At 43.3% G+C, this 16,071-nt stretch overlaps 1 protein-coding gene across 4 annotated transcripts in view; it reads right to left on the reverse strand.

The window, feature by feature from the left end:
* The window catches only part of MFSD10 (major facilitator superfamily domain containing 10), a 111,609-nt gene that overhangs the window by 42,525 nt on the left and 53,013 nt on the right, over positions 1 to 16,071 (reverse strand). For 2 of the 4 annotated variants that reach the window (XM_044417696.1, XM_044417695.1), the window contains one exon: positions 10,556 to 10,645. In XM_044417696.1, the coding sequence (XP_044273631.1) occupies positions 10,556 to 10,645 (90 nt within the window). Of the gene's footprint in view, positions 1 to 10,555; positions 10,646 to 14,200; positions 14,401 to 16,071 lie in introns of those variants that run through there. The other 2 variants (XR_006413503.1, XR_006413504.1) reach the window with 2 other exon arrangements.

A 16,071-nucleotide genomic window follows, 5' to 3' on the forward strand; every position in this document is an offset into this window, starting at 1 on the left:
AGCACTCCTCACCACTGCCAGTACCTGATGCTCCAGGGACAGGTCAGGGTCAAGGAGCACTCCCAAGCTGCATACCCTGTCCTTTAGGGGGAGTGCAACCCTGTCCAGAACAGGGCAAAAATCCCTCACCTGGAAGGCTGAACCACCTACCAAAAGGACCTCCGTCTTGTCTGGAATAAGCCTCAATTTATTGGCCCTCATCCAGCCCAATACCCCAGCCTGACACCGATTAAGGACCAATACTGCCACACCTGGACTGAATGTGAAAGAAAGGTAGAACTGGGTGTCATCAGCATACTGATGCCTCTGCAGCCCAAAACCTTGGATGACCTCTCCCAGTGGTTTCATGTAGATGATAAATAGCATGGGGGATAATATGGAACCCTGGGCAGAGCCACACTCCCCCAGCACCACCTTCTGGAATTGGCCAGACAGGTAGGAGTGGAACCACTGCAAAGCAGTGCCTCCAACTTCCAAGCTGGCCAGCCTATCCAGAAGGATACCATGGTCGATGAGATCAAAAGCCACTGAGAGGTCCAGGAGAAACACACTCCCCTGTCCTTCTCCCTGCACAGGTCATCATACAGGGCAACCATGGCAGTCCCTGCTACATAACCAGGCCTGAAGCCAGATTGAAATGGGTACAGATGGTCAGTTTCCTCCAAAAGTGCCTAGCGCTGTCTAGCCACCAGTCTCTCAAGCACCTTGCCCAGGAATGGGATGTTAGCCACGCGTCTATAATTGGCGGCTATTTCTGGGTCCAGGGACGCCTTCTTCAGGACCAGCCTGATCACTGCCTCCTTCAAAGGGGCAGGGACTGGGCCCTCCCTCAGAGAGGCATTGAAGACTTCCAGGACCCAGGTACATATCCCTCTCTTGGCACTGACAAGCAGCCATGAGGGGCAAGGGTCGAGCAGACAAGTAGTGGAATGGACTAGTCCAAGCACCTTGTCCACATCCTCAGGCCGCAACAATTGAAACTTATCCAATAAAAGTGGACCAGACAGGGCTCTGGACGCCTCCTGGACCAGAGGCAAATCAATTGTGGAGTTCAGCTCGTGGCGAATCTGAGTGATTTTATCCCTAAAGTGCTGGGCAGAGTCATCACAGTGGGCTATAGATGGTGCAATAGGGTTCTTTTTGGGACCAAGGTGTAAAAGGCCCTGCACCACCTGAAAGAGCTCCACTGGATGGCACTGTGAGAATGCAATGGAAGTGGAGAATTTCTTCTTTGCCACCCTCACTGCCTCAGTACAGGCTTGATAATGAGCTCTTAAGTGTGTTCGATCCCGGGATTTTCTCCACCTGCGCTCTAGACATCTCCCAGCTTGCTTCATGGCCTGCAACTCAGGTGTATACCATGGTGCTGAGCAGGCTATGCATGGTGGGAGAGGACACTTAGGAGCGATCATGTCAATTGCCCTGGCCATTACGCCATTCCACAAATCAACCAGAGCATTGACAGGAGCACTAGCTCTATCAATTAGAAAATCCCCCAAAGCCTTCAGGAAACCATCAGGATCCATTAGATTCCAGGGACAGACCACCTTAATAGGGTCTGCACCCTTATAGAGGGGGAAACTGGCCCCAAGCGCAAACCTCATGAGGAAATGATCTGACCATGACAAAGGGGTAAAAGTCAAATCCCTCCCTTCCAGATCACCATCTTCTTGCCCCATCAAGAAAACCAGGTTCAGAGTGTGGTCTTTTTCATGCATTGGGCCAATGACATGTTAAGACAGTCCCATGGCTGTCATGGTGGCCATGAAGTCCTGAGCTGCCCTGGACAAACCAGCCACGGCATGGAGATTGAAGTCCCCCAGGAACAATATCCTGGGGGTCCTCAACACCAGGTCCGAGATGATCTTCGCCAGCACAGGGAGGGAGTCTGTTGGGCAGAAGGGTACATCAGTACCCAGACTTCCTTGCATCAGTAGAGATGTACTTTGGTAAAAGCCCAGCTGTGGGCAAGACTTTATTCCCCTTCCTCTTCTTTCTTCATATCTGTTTGTCACAAATAGACAAATCCCCTGAAATCATGGTTCCTCTTTTAAGAGAGACTAATTTTGCAAGTATTTCTCCCAAAAACTGCTCCACCATGAATCTAGGGCATAAATGGAAGCCACCATGATGGGCCTGTCCCCTAAACATCCTTTCATAAAGATATCCCTGACCCTGGGAATAGAAGCCCAAGCATACTTCTGGGCAATGTGGGGCGGCGGCTCCACATTTACTGGGAGAAACTCGGGAATTTCTCAATCGAACAACACAGGGGAGAGATCCGCTCCCTGCAAGCCACAGATGACCGGATATAGCATAGAATAACAGCTTGAACTTCATCCGACCTGCTGGGTGAGCATTTCCACCTTTCCAATATTACCCGTGAAAGAACTGAAGCAGATACTAATTGGGACAAAGAAGAAAGAAAAGCCTCCTTGATGGAGGGAGGAATCCCCCCCCCCGCGGAGTTTAAGCAGCGACTATTCTAGGGGAGAGGAACTGAGATTTGGAAAATGTCAGGCTGGAAAGAAAGATTTCTTTTTTCTAACCTCCCCAAGGGCGAAGAATCAGAATAAAAAACTATTGTGGATTAAGTGATAGAAAAACTTTCTATTTATCTTTGGAGCGGACATTTTCTCTTTACCTTTATTCATGACGTCACATAAAGGCAAAATAACTCTTTGCTGCCATCCTGTGGCTATTGGATTTATAACAAGTCTCCTTCCTCTTTTCTCTTGAAGATTTCTTTTTTCTTCTCTTTCTCTTTTTTTGTTGCTACCTTGCAATTACTAGCAAAAAACTACCATCACTATGAAAAAAACACACTCTTCCTCCTCTTTGGCACCTACATCAGCTGCTCAGAGTCCAACTAACCAGTCTAAAGCCTCAGATGCCAAAAAATACCAAAAAGATCTACAAATGACTCTTTTGGCAATACAAACATCTTTAACAGCTATGCAAGCATCCCAAGAGGCTATGCAAAATGCTATATCAAAATTAAGCTTAGAACAGAGGAATATATTAGCAGAACAGAGGAACATGTCAGCTGAGCAGAAAAACTTCGCAAATGAACAAAGAGAACGTCTTGACAAACTGGATAGCTCTGTTAAGGATGTATCAGCTCAACTGGCAGATGTTCAACTTAAAACTGAACAGAATACACAAAAAATACAACAAGCACATTAAAAAATTGAAACAGTAGACAAAGAAACACAATTAATAAAACGAACAAGCAAGTCATTATGGGATTCACTTGCTATATTAGAGATGGAGAAGGCATCTAATTATCTGAGATTCCAGAACATACCTGAAGGAAAGAATGAGGACCTAAGGGAATTAATAATTACTATGCTGGCAGAGGCGTTGGATCTGGAAAACGAAGAGGTGGACATAAACATTGACCTTGTTTATAGAGTGAATTCAAGTTATGTCAGGAAACATAAGCTTCCGAGGGAAGTCAATGTTAAATTTGCAAAAAGGTCTATAAGAGACAATGTTTTCAGGGCTGTACACAATAAACCTTTAAAAGCAGATGATCACCATGAGGTGACTGTTTTGAAACAAATACCATGGAGGATTAGAGAAGGACGAAGGAAATATTTATTCCTTACTACAAAGCTGACTAAGAAAGAGATCATGTTTAGGTGGCTAACGCCAGAACGAATATTTTTCAAGTCGAACACTACAAGATACAAGCTGAACTTGATCTTCAAGGTACAAGAGTTTTATGAAAATTTTAGAAGTACATTTGAAGAGGAAGAATCAGGTGCTCCAAAAGAAGGAGGGAAAGGTGCTGAACCAATGGAACTAACAACATACCACTCTGAAGAAGGAGAAATAGTGAATACAGGCTTACAACAAGAGGGACAGACACTGGAACTAAAGGAAAAGAAAAAAGGTAGAAGTGTAAAGGCACAGCATAAGTAGATAAATATATACTTTTTAAATATGGCTTTCAAAAGGGAAGGAAAAATTGAACTGCTCTCTTTAAACGTAAATGGATTAAACGGACCTGCTAAGAGGAGAAGGATTCTCTTTCAACTTCAAAAATGAAAATTAGATATAATTTGCCTACAAGAAACACATATTAAGAAACCACATTGTAAGCTTTTGGAATGTCTAAAACTTGGAAAGCTATTTATATCTTCCGCTTCCCAAAAGAAAAGAGGTTTAGCATTATATATCAAGGAAAAATTAGACCCTAAATATATATTAGCTGATGAGGATGATAGGATCCTGATGGCTGAAATCACAATGTAACTTAAAAAGGTGCTTTTAGTGGCGAATATATCCGAAAGGGAGACCTGCCAAAGTTACCGGAGAAATACCAAAAAGTATTGAATCAATAAGTAACATTCACAGAAGTAATACAGGCAATTAAGAGACAAAAGAATGACAAAACTCCTGGCCCGGATGGGCTACCAGCAGAGTTTTATAAATCCTTTGAAGGAATTTTTGCTACGCTTCTTAAGGATTTATGTAATGCAGCATTGTTAAATGCAAAAATACCAAATACTTGGACAGAGGCAAATATCACATTAATACCGAAAGAAGACAAGGACTTGACGCAGATTCAAAATTATAGACCTATATCACTATTAAATGTGGATTACAAAATTTTTGCCTCCATAATGGCAGAAAGATTGAAGAAGTATCTAACAGACTTTATTCACTCAGATCAAAATGGTTTCTTACCGAAAAGACAAATGAGGAATAACATGAGAACTTTCCTGGACATCTTAGAGTATTATGAGATACTGTCGTGCCTGACGGCTCGACAGAGGCATCTACTCGTGAGGAAGAGGCAGAAGCTAACAGTGAGAGTTGGGCATTGGAACAAGGGGACTTATATTTAAGACCCAGTGCCCACATGACCCCTCTGCAGCCCAGCTCTCAGACTACTGAGCTAGGAGCCTCTCTACAGCCTGACCCCATAGCCTCTGAGAGAACAGCTTCCCTGCAGACTGAAGGGGAAGCGTCTGAAAGGGCAACTTCCCCTGATTCCAGCTCTGAGCTGCCTGAACAAGTCGCCCCCGCACCCAGCTCCTGACTGAGAACAAGAAGATTCGACAGAAAGTTCAAGAGAACAAGAAGATTCGATGGAAAGTTTAACGAACGCTAAAGTCCGGAAATCTTTAAGGCAACAACAGGACAGAGGTCTGTCCCGCACACAAGCAGAAAGACGAAGCAGGAGATAGCTCAGTCAAAGAATGGAAACTGAACTGTAAGGGGCTAGTCATTAGAGCTTATCAGTCACATCGTAAATCTTGTAGTGAATAGCAATAAAAGTCTTTAGTTTCACTGCTGGCTGCTGTGTCACTTAATTGGAGGCGTGAGTTATGACCTCACGACAGATACCTATGGAAAAACCAATGGCACTATTATTCATGGATGCACAGAAGGCTTTTGACAATATTAATTGGCAATTTATGAAGTAACAACTAGTTCAAATGGAGTTTGGTGAAAAGTTCATTAATGCAGTATCAAGCATTTATCAAAAGCAGTCTGCTAGGATTATAATCAATGGAGAATTTACAAATATTATAGATATACAAAAGGGTACAAGACAAGGATGCCCGCTATCACCACTGTTGTTTATATTGATCTTAGAAGTGTTAAACAGAAATATCAGGGATGATGCGGACATTAAAGGTACTAGATTCAGAGATGAAAGCTATAAACTGCAAGCATTGGCAGATGACCTAGTTTTCATAAATGAGGAACCCTTAGTAACAATGCCTAAACTCTTACAAAGGATTGAAGAGTATGGCGAGGTTACTGGGATGAAAATAAACAGAGAAAAGACAAAATTGTGAGTAAAAATTCTCACACAGGAGCAGAGAAAAACTCTGGTGGAACAAGCAGACTTTCAGATTGTTAAAAAGGTTAAATATTTGGGAATTTTTCTTACAGCTAAGTGTAACACTCTGAAAGAAGACAATTGTGATAAACTATTTAAGGAAATTAAGAGTGATTTGGAAAAATAGGTTACTTTGCAATTATCCTTGCTGGGAAGAATAGCACTAGCTAAAATGAATATATTACCAAAGCTTTTGTTTGTATTCCAAATGATTCCCATAAAAAGTGATAGAAATTTTTTTGATGATATCAATTTTCAAATCTCGAGATTTATATGGAGAAAGAAGAAACCAAGGATTAAACTAATAATATTTCAGGAGGCTAAAGAGAAAGGGGGCTTTGGTTTCCCTGATTGGATGTTGTATTATCAAGCTTCTGTTTTAACGTGGCTAAAAGAATGGATAACTTTAAGAAATAAGAGAATCTTGTATCTCGAAGGGCATGATTTACAAATGGGTTGGCATGCTTATATGTGGTATGAAAAGGCTAAGCTACATGGCTCCTTTTTAAGTCATTATATTAAGAAATCATTAATGTCTGTGTGGGAAAAGTTAAAGACAATATTGTATAATAAATTGCCAAGATGGCTTTCACCTATGGAAGCTCTTGTATATCCAAATGCATTGAACTTTGAAGCGACCGTAAGATATGACGGCATTTTGGATAATGATGACTGAAATTAAATCAAGAAATACAAGAACACAGATCTAATACTTCTTGGTGGCATAAGGTGCAGATACAATCGAGATATGCTAAAGACTATAGAATATGGGGCTTTTATAAAGATTTAACAGCATTTGATCAGGTGATGCTTAAATCAGATGAGAAAATTATTAAAAGACTATATAATTTTTTACTAGATAAGGAGAATGGAAGATGAACAGGTTAAGGAAACTATGATAACTTGGGCACAAAACTTTGGATATAATACTGAATTGGAAAATGGCAAAAGCTGTGGGAGAGAAATATTAAGATAACATTAGCAACTTCATATAAAGAAAACCTGTACAGAATGTTTAATAGATGGTATCTGTCACCAAATAGATTAGCTAAGATGTTTCCAAATATGTCAAATGGATGTTGGAAATGTAAACATAAATTGGGTACTTTCATATGTGGTGGACTTGCAATAATGCGAATAAGTATTGAATTAAAATACATAAATGGCTTGAGGAAATGCTACAACAATCCTTAGCTTTTAAACCTGAAGTTTTCTTATTAGGCATTATACCTGTTGATATTAGTAAACAAGAAATGTACTTGATTTTACATGTAATTACTGTGGTGAAGATTGCATTTGCCCAGCATTGGAAAAGTGAAGAAACACCCATCAAAGAACTGATCCTAAAAAAGATCTTGGGACTGTGCAGAAATGGATAGAGTGACTTTGTCATCGAAGGAGAAAGAAGATACTGATTTCTATCAAACTTGGGACTCTTTTTATTATTGGATAGAGAAACAGGACTTCATATAGATTTAAATATGTTTTCAAGTTATCATAAATAGAAAAAAATGTGGGGGCTGACCCAGCAGTTCCGATGTTTCTGATGACTGATGTTGTTTTTAGTTTTTCTTTGTATTAGGGGTTATTTTGAATAAAACTAATTATTAAAAAAAAGATATCCCTGACCCTGCTGACCTTGTCTATTTCCTTTACGTTAAAAGCAAGACAGAAGGCACAAGTTACTCCTCTTGTTTTAAAAAAGGATTGGATAACCAAATTTGGGGCAGGGGAGGCAGGGCAGCCAGAAGTTCCTCCATCCATTCCTTTGCAGAACACATGCACCTGAGGGACATGGCCACATACATTGGCATTATTTGGTTCCCAGGTGTCATGGTGTTTGGCTGGCACATAACCCAGGATATCATTATATGATAGGTTCTAAAAGCCACTATGACTGAGCTGGCAGCTGGAGGAGTGTTCCTGGCACAGACTCAAACTGAGATGTCACACAAATGAGTCTCCAGCTCACATGATTCACTGTTATCTCCAAAGAGAGCTTAGAGCAGTGATTCCTCTGTGTAGCACTCACACAGTGGGGATACCTCCAGGGAATGGGGCTTGGAGGTCAAGTCCACCCAGCTGGAGGAATTCAGAGAGCCTCTGTATGCTGAATGGGGAATGGACAATCTGGAGGCTGGGTATTAGGCCCTAAGCTAGGCATTGTTCATGGTGTTTGTGATATGCTTCCTGAATAAACACTTGTATCAGGAGTCAATTTTCTAACAGTGCTAGAGATTCTTCACCTATTTGGCAGCTTACCCAATCACATTGTGATCAGAGCTTTCAATCAACCATAGCACACTACATTCAGCCTTGCTTTTCTGTATCAATTACCTGCATATGGCATCTTATGAACATAAAAAGAGAACAGACCAAAAGGTCCATCTAGTCCATCATTCTGTCCACACAGCATCCTTCCAGATGCCTATGGGAAGCCCACAAGCAGGTATGAGTACACCACAGCTTCCTACTCATGTTTTCAGCAACTGGCATACAAAGCAACACTACCTCTGATACCAAAAATAAAATATAGACATTATGACTTGCACTCATCGATAGCCTTACCCTCCACTAATTTGTCTAAGCTCATTGCAAAGCAATCAAAGTTCATGACCACCATTATATCTTCTGTCAATGATTTCCATAGTTTAACTATGTGATGTAAAGTAGTACTTCTTTTTATCTGTGTTGACCCTCCCACCTTTAAATTCATGGGATGACCCTGGCCTCCAGTATTATGAGAGATGGAGAAAAATGTCTTCCTATCCACCTTGTCCACATCATGCATAATTTCATGTCACTCAGTTCTTGCCTCCCCCCACCCAAATTAACAGTCCCACCATTTGTAATTATTCCTTAGCAGTTGTAGGAACTGCTCCAGCCCTTTGATCATTTTGGTTGCCCTTTCTGTGTCTTTTCCAACTTGACAATATTCTTTTATGACTAGAATGTTACACAATATTCCAAGTGTGATCACTTCCTAGCTTTGTATACAATATTAGAACTGTTATGTTCAATTCTCTTTATAGTTATGATCAACATGGAATTTGACATTTTCACAGCAGCTGCCAAACACAAAGTTGGCATTTTTATTGAGCTACCACAACTTTTACCCTTGCTTCTGCTGAACTGCTTGGCCATTTTAATGCCTGTTCCTGACCTTCAGTATACATTTACAGTATACATTCTCAGAATACATTCTTTTATTGTGGTTTTAAATAATTACTCGTTCCCTTTCAATGTTTTAAGCAGTTCATTCATTTTAAAGAAGATTTCTCCTTCCAAGTCCAATGTGACTCTGTCTTGGCAATATTTCACTTAAATAGAAATTAAATTTGATAGCACTATGCTGGCAGGTACTTCTGGAAGTTAAAGTTCCAAGGATGGGGAAACATGGTAGACATGGTAGTCATGTCATGAGCGGAGCCGGCTGGAGCTGGGAGTCAGACTAGAAGGCCCGGGAGGCACCTTCTGACTCGCTCTGTTTCTATGTTTCTACCTTCTGATTTAGGGTATCAAGGTATGGAACCTCTTTATCATGATTAGAAGACATATTTATCCAGTCAATGTGAGGGACAACTGATGTTACTCATTACTATAGCATTTCATCATTCAGATGTTTCCATAGTTTTGGTCCCCATTTCAAGCTGAATGTTATGGTCTGGGTCATGAAAACATGTTCCCAGTGCTAAATTACTTTGGAGACTACTATTGCTACTCACTGTGATTCTATGGAGGATTCTGTCCCTTTTATGGTTCCCAGTTTGGTTGCAATTCTGCCTTCATAGACTGGAGAGATCTATCACTTTCAATACACCCTTTCTCCTTATTTTCTGTAGTGATTGTATCAAAAGCTGGTCATATCCCATGGGTTCTCTCCATTCTCTTGATCTCCATTACACCCACTAAGTTCTCCCTTAAAACCAAGCACTCCAACATTCTCATCTTAACTCAGAGGCTTCTAACAACAGTTACTTTTTACATGGTAGATGATGACATAATAGAAAAATAACTTCAATGGGGCCAGTTGTGCAGTCTCCACTTGATGTGCTTGATTGCGTGAAGAGTCATCAACTTTATGAAACACTCACTTTACTTTGCTCTTATATTCCAGATATAATCAAGTTATTTCTCCTCTTTGGTTTAATTCTGCATGCAATTTCTTTGTCATGTTTCTTAGAATCTTAATCTACTTCTGTGTACCACTGCCTCAAAACCTCATCTGTATGGGATTTGGACTACTTTCTCCCTCTGTGTTTTCTGCCCAAATTGAGCACTTTATTATCCTCATTGTGAAATCTCTAAATTAGAACTCTTATGGTCTTATTGTTTGAATTCAGTATGTATTTAATTCATTGCAAAGTTTTAGAATTGATCTACCATTTCTGCAAGGAGGTCATTTTTACTTGGCATGTCTCTGTCTTTTGCCGTTCCGGTCATTTGGAGTAGGTATATGATAGCTACTTAGTATAATGTTGACCAAATAATGCTATTGCTGACCATACTTTGATGACAAACACATTTAAAAATGTAAAATCCGCATGACAGAGGTAGTGCGAGTTTCATATTAAATGTAATTATTTCTAACAGTCTTCTCCCTAATGAAATCTGTCCAGAACAAAGTTCTTCAATCTATCTTGAACACAACAGTCATCAATACAACCTTCAATACACATGCATGCATGCAATTACCTGTTGCTGATGTGACTGGTCCAACAGCTCTTGCAAGTGCCCCCAGACTTCTTAAGATCCCCATTAGTGTTCCTTTTTGGCTTGCTAAACCTGTGAAAATGAGTGAACCAAATGAATATCCAGCACCAAAACAGAAGGCTAATTTCAAATGAAAGAAATGGAATCCAAAACACTGCTGAATTCTAGGTCTACAATATATCAATGAGTACACCCCTCACATTTTGTAAATATTTTATTATATCTTTTCATGTGACAACCCTGAAGAAATGACACTTTGCTACAATGTAAAGTAGTGAGTATACAGCTTGTATAATGGTGTAAATTTGCTATCCCCTCAAAATAACTCAACACACAGCCATTAATGTCTAAACCGCTGGCAACAAAAGTGAGTACACCCCTAAGTAAAACTGTCCAAATTTGGCATTATTAGCCATTTCCCCTCCCCAGTGTCATGTGACTCGTTAGTGTTACAAGGTCTCAGGTGTGAATGGGGAGCAGGTGTGTTAAATTTGGTGTTATCGCTCTCACTCTCTCATTCTGGTCACTGGAAGTTCAATATGGCACTTCATGGCAAAGAACTCTCTCAGGATCTGAAAAAAAGAATTGTTGCTCTACATAAAGAAGGCCTAGGCTATAAGATTGCCAAGACCCTGAAACTGAGCTGCAGCACGGTGGCCAAGACCATACAGTGGTATTATAGGACAGGTTCCACTCAGAACAGGCCTCGCCATGGTCGCCCAAAAAAGTTGAGTGCACGTGCTCAGCATCATATCGAGGTTGGCTTTGGGAAATAGACGTATGAGTGCTGCCAGCATTGCTGCAGAGGCTGAAGGGGTGGTGGGTCAACCTGTCAGTGCTCAGACCATACGCCGCACACTGCATCAAATTGGTCTGCAGGGCTGTCGTCCCAGAAGGAAGTCTCTTCTAAAAATGATGCACAAGAAAGCCCGCAAACAGTTTGCTGAAGACAAGCAGACTAAGGACATGGATTACTGGAACCATGTCCTGTGGTCTGATGAGCCCAAGATAAACTTCTTTGGTTCAGATGGTGTCAAGTGTGTGTGGCGACAACCAAGTGAGGAGTACAAAGACAAGTGTGTCTTGCCTACAGTCAAGCATGGTGGTGGGAGTGCCATGGTCTGGGGCTGCATGAGTGCTGCCGGCACTGGGGAGCTACAGTTCACTGAGGGAACCATGAATGCCAACATGTACTGTGACATACTGAAGCAGAGGATGATCCCCTCCCTTCAGAGACTGGGCTGTAGGGCAGTATTCTAACATGATAACGACCTCAAACACACTTCCAAGACAACCACTGCCTTGCTAAAGAAGCTGAGGGTAAGGGTGATGGACTGGCCAAGCATGTCTCTAGACCTAAACCCTGTGGGGCATCCTGAAATCGAAGGTGGAGGAACGCAAGGTCTCTAACATCCACCAGCTCTGTGATGTCATCATGGAGGAGTGGAAGAGGACTCCAGTGGCAACCTGTGAAGCTCTGCTGAACTCCATGCCCAAGATGGTTAAGGCAGTGCTGGAAAATAATGGTGACCACACAAAATATTACCACTTTGGGCCCAATTTGGACAGTTTCACTTAGGGGTGTACTCACTTTTGTTGCCAGAGGTTTAGACATTAATGGCTGTGTGTTGAGTTATTTTGAGGGGACAGCAAATTTACACTATTATACAAGCTGTATACTCACTACTTTGCATTGCAGCAAAGTGCCATTTCTTCAGGGTTGTCACATGAAAAGATACAATAAAATATTTACAAAATGTGAGGGGTGTACTCACTTCTGTGATATACTGTATATTTAAAAGATCTGAGAAACTGATCTTTCTAAACAATAAAGGCTTTGAAAATAATTGTGTATCTGCTTTGTTCAGATGGACCACAGTTGTTGTTAGTCGCGAAGTCGTGTCCGACCCATCGTGACCCCATGGACAACATTCCTCCAGGCCTTCCTTGTCCTCCACCATCCCCTGGAGTCCACTCAAGCTCACACCAACTGCTTCAGTGTCTCCATCTAGCCACCTCATCCACTGCCATCCCCTTCTTCTTTTGCGATCTATTGTTCCCAGCATTAGACTCCTCTCCAGGGAGTCCTTCCTTCTCATTAGGTGACTCCATTTTACCCAGGTCCATAAGACAGAACCTTCCGTTTCACAATCAGCTACAAGTTCCTGCTTAGTGAAAGGCCAGGTCACCTGATGGCTTAGTTGAGGTCATCTGCAGACCAAGGGCTGCCATACAGTAAAACTACTGATTACCAAATCACCCAGGGTCCTGAACAATAGGAATCTCCTAAAATCTATCTCAGAGCTGGGAAGGAGACCAGACAGTTAGCAGATGAAAAATAAGGGATTCATCTGGAATCTCCACCTGGGCAAGGGGGAGGAGCAGATATACATTACTAGAAAGGGAAGTTCGGGTCTTTCTGATCTAGCACCAGGAGAGATTGTACAGTTTTCTCTGGTACAGGTACCCAGGTGAAGTTGACCTCCAAACAAAGGGACCTTTCACAGCTAGATTGCCTCCTCTTCCTCTCCCTTCCTCTCTCTCTCTCTCGGCTGCTGATTTGCAACTTCAAACTGCTTTTCCCATTCTGCATTTTCCTTAATAAATCTTCTCCCTTGTTTTCACTGAAACACAGACTGTGTTTTGGGTGTGAAACAGGGAAGCTTACAAGGGAATGACACATGTCTGGGCCATGCTAATGTTATTTCAATGCCCAGTTTGTATTTAGTGTGCTAATTAAAATCTGTAATCTAACTGTGCTCCCCTAAGGTGGGCTTCAAAGAAGTCTAACATAACGTAGGATCCTTGACCAGTCATTCCAAAGAGACTGAGAGTGCCTGAGAACTAAGAAGATGAGGCATGTTTTACACTAAGTGGAGAAAACCAGGGCCAGTTGTCACCCCTGCACCAGACCTTGTGCCCTCAGATGAAGGTGCCTACCAGAGCCAGGTGTGAAGATCAGGGCCTGATTGGTCTTGCAAGTGTCTGCAGAACCAGCTGCAGCTACAGCTGAAGGCCCTGGAGACTTAGATAAGACATTTTCACATTGCTGCTCTTTGCCACAGCAACACAGGCCATCCACAGAACTCCTTGCATTTTGGTTCCAAGAATCTATGCGTTGTGACTGCCCTCCTCAAAGTAGGCCCTGCCTTGCTTCAGCCTGCACCCTTCCCGCTGTTTCCATCTTCCTCCAAGTAGATCCAGCCTTGGACCAACTGCTCCTACACTCGCTGCAGCCACTCATCTGGTAAACAGACCTTGGAATTGTGCTCTGACTTTGTGAAATCTGACTGCTCTCCTCCACGCTTTTGATCTGGGACTGTTGACTTGCCTCTAGGCTCTGGCCCATTGGTGAAGCTCTTGCTTGGCCTTGTGCCCTGGACCTGGTCTCCTGTCCATTCTTGCTACCACCCACAGTGTGGCCGTAACACCAGGTTGCCACTGTATATTTATGCAGAGGTCCTGCTACCATTATGAAGGAAATAGAGCTCACTTCTCAGTCACAGGCTTGAGGTATGTGTTGGTAAACAAGCCCAGATGGAAAATTCAGAGCCCTGACAAACAGCTGCAATGCGGTGGTGTAAAGAGGAGGAATCTGTAGCAGAAAAGCAGAAAAAGAGTGTTCACCCTTTTCAAAGACTGCTAGGCAAAATGTTGCTGGGCAAGAGGTTGAAAGGAAACAGCAAGTGGCAACTTAAGCGTACTTCACATGCTGCTGTAGTAAGCTTCAGATTTGACTCTCATCCTGCCATTTCACAGCTGTTCAACGGGAATTTGTACATTCAGATCCAGGTCCGCTGCCCGACATCGAGTTCCAACATGAGAGTCTGGAGGAAGTGAATTCAATCTCTTTCTTAATTTTAGCATCATTAACTCTCTTCCACTAAAATTAATGGTACTTAAAGTGCTTAAGTTTCCCTGGACCACACTCAGAATCTTTTGTTGTTGTTGTTAGTTGCGAAGTTGTGTCCGACCCATAGCAACCCCACGGACAACATTCCTCCAGGCCTTCCTGTCCTCCACCATCCCCCAGAGTCCACTCAAGCTCACACTGACTGCTTCAGTGATTCCATCTAGCCACCTCATTCTCTGCTGTCCCCTTCATCTATTATTCCCAGCATTAGGCTCTTCTCCAGGGAGTCCTTCCTTCTCATTGGTGGCCAAAGTATTTGAGTTTCATCTTCAGGATCTGGCCTTCTAAAGAGCAGTCAGGATTGATCTCCTCTAGGACTGACCAGTTTGATTGCCTTGTGGTCCAAGGGACTCGCAGGAGTCTCCTGCAGCACCACAATGGACGTTATGGTGTTGGGGGTCTAACAGGTCTGCATAGAAGAAGGCGGGACAGATGGTTGACACCTGTCCCCCCTTCTGGTTCCTCCCCCAGCTGGAGGGTTCCAGGTAGGCTTGTCAACTGCCCCTCAGGCCTGACAGTGCTGCTGCTCAGTGCCAGGTCAGTCCATAATAAGTCATCCCTCATCCACAACTTGATTGTGGGCCGACCTGGCCTGCACAACCGAGACCTGGGCAGGAGAGGAGGGGGATGTGTCCCTCTCTCAACTGTGCCCGCCTGGGTATCTGGTCCAGCACCAACCATGCCTTGAGGGGAGGGGAGGGGGGTCGCTTTAGTTTACCGAGCTTCCATCTCCCTCAAGAGGCTTCCTGTTCTCTCGAGGCCGGGTCTAGAGTGCCTCTACTTGGTGTTGGGAGATCAGGACAGACTGGGGATTCTGTTGGTGTACCGTGCACCCTTCTGCCCAACAGACTCCCTGCCTGAGCTGACGGAGATCGTCTCAGACCTGATGTTGAGGACCCCCAGGATGTTGGTCCTGGGGGACTTCAATCTCCATGTCGAGACGGTTCTGACAGGGCGGCTCAGGACTTCATGGCCTCCATCATGGCCATGGGGCTGTCTCAACATGTCACTGGCCCGACCCATGAACGTGGACACACTCTGGACCTGGTTTTCTCGACGGGGCAGGAAGAGGGTGATCTGAGGGTGAGGAATTTATGTCTGACTCCCCTGTCATGGTCAGACCACTTCCTCGTGAGGTTTGAGCTCGAGAGCAGCCTTTGCCTCTGTAAGGGTGCAGACACGATTGTGCTGGTCCGATCCCAGAGCTGGATGGATCCAGAAGGTTTCCTGAAGGCCCTGGGGGAATTTCCACTTGACAAGGCTGGTGCTCCTGTCGAAGATCTGGTCGAACTGTGGAATGGAGAAATGACCAGGGCTATTGACACGATCGCTCCTAAGCGTCCTCTCCCACCAGGCAGAGCCTGTTCATCCCCTTGGTACACACCTGAATTACGGGTGATGAAGTGGGTTGGGAGACAGCTAGCGCATAGGCGGAGGAAATCACGGGATGAATCTGACCGAACACACTTAAGAGCCCATCATCGGGCCTATGCTGTGGTGGTGAGGGCTCCAAAAAAGAATTTTTTCTCCACGTCCATTGCCTCCTCTCAATGCCGTCCTGCAGAGTTTTTTCGGGTGGTACAAG

This window comes from Varanus komodoensis, unplaced genomic scaffold (assembly GCF_004798865.1).
Source record: "Varanus komodoensis strain SLA01 unplaced genomic scaffold, ASM479886v1 scaffold9, whole genome shotgun sequence".
NCBI lineage: Eukaryota > Metazoa > Chordata > Lepidosauria > Squamata > Varanidae > Varanus > Varanus komodoensis.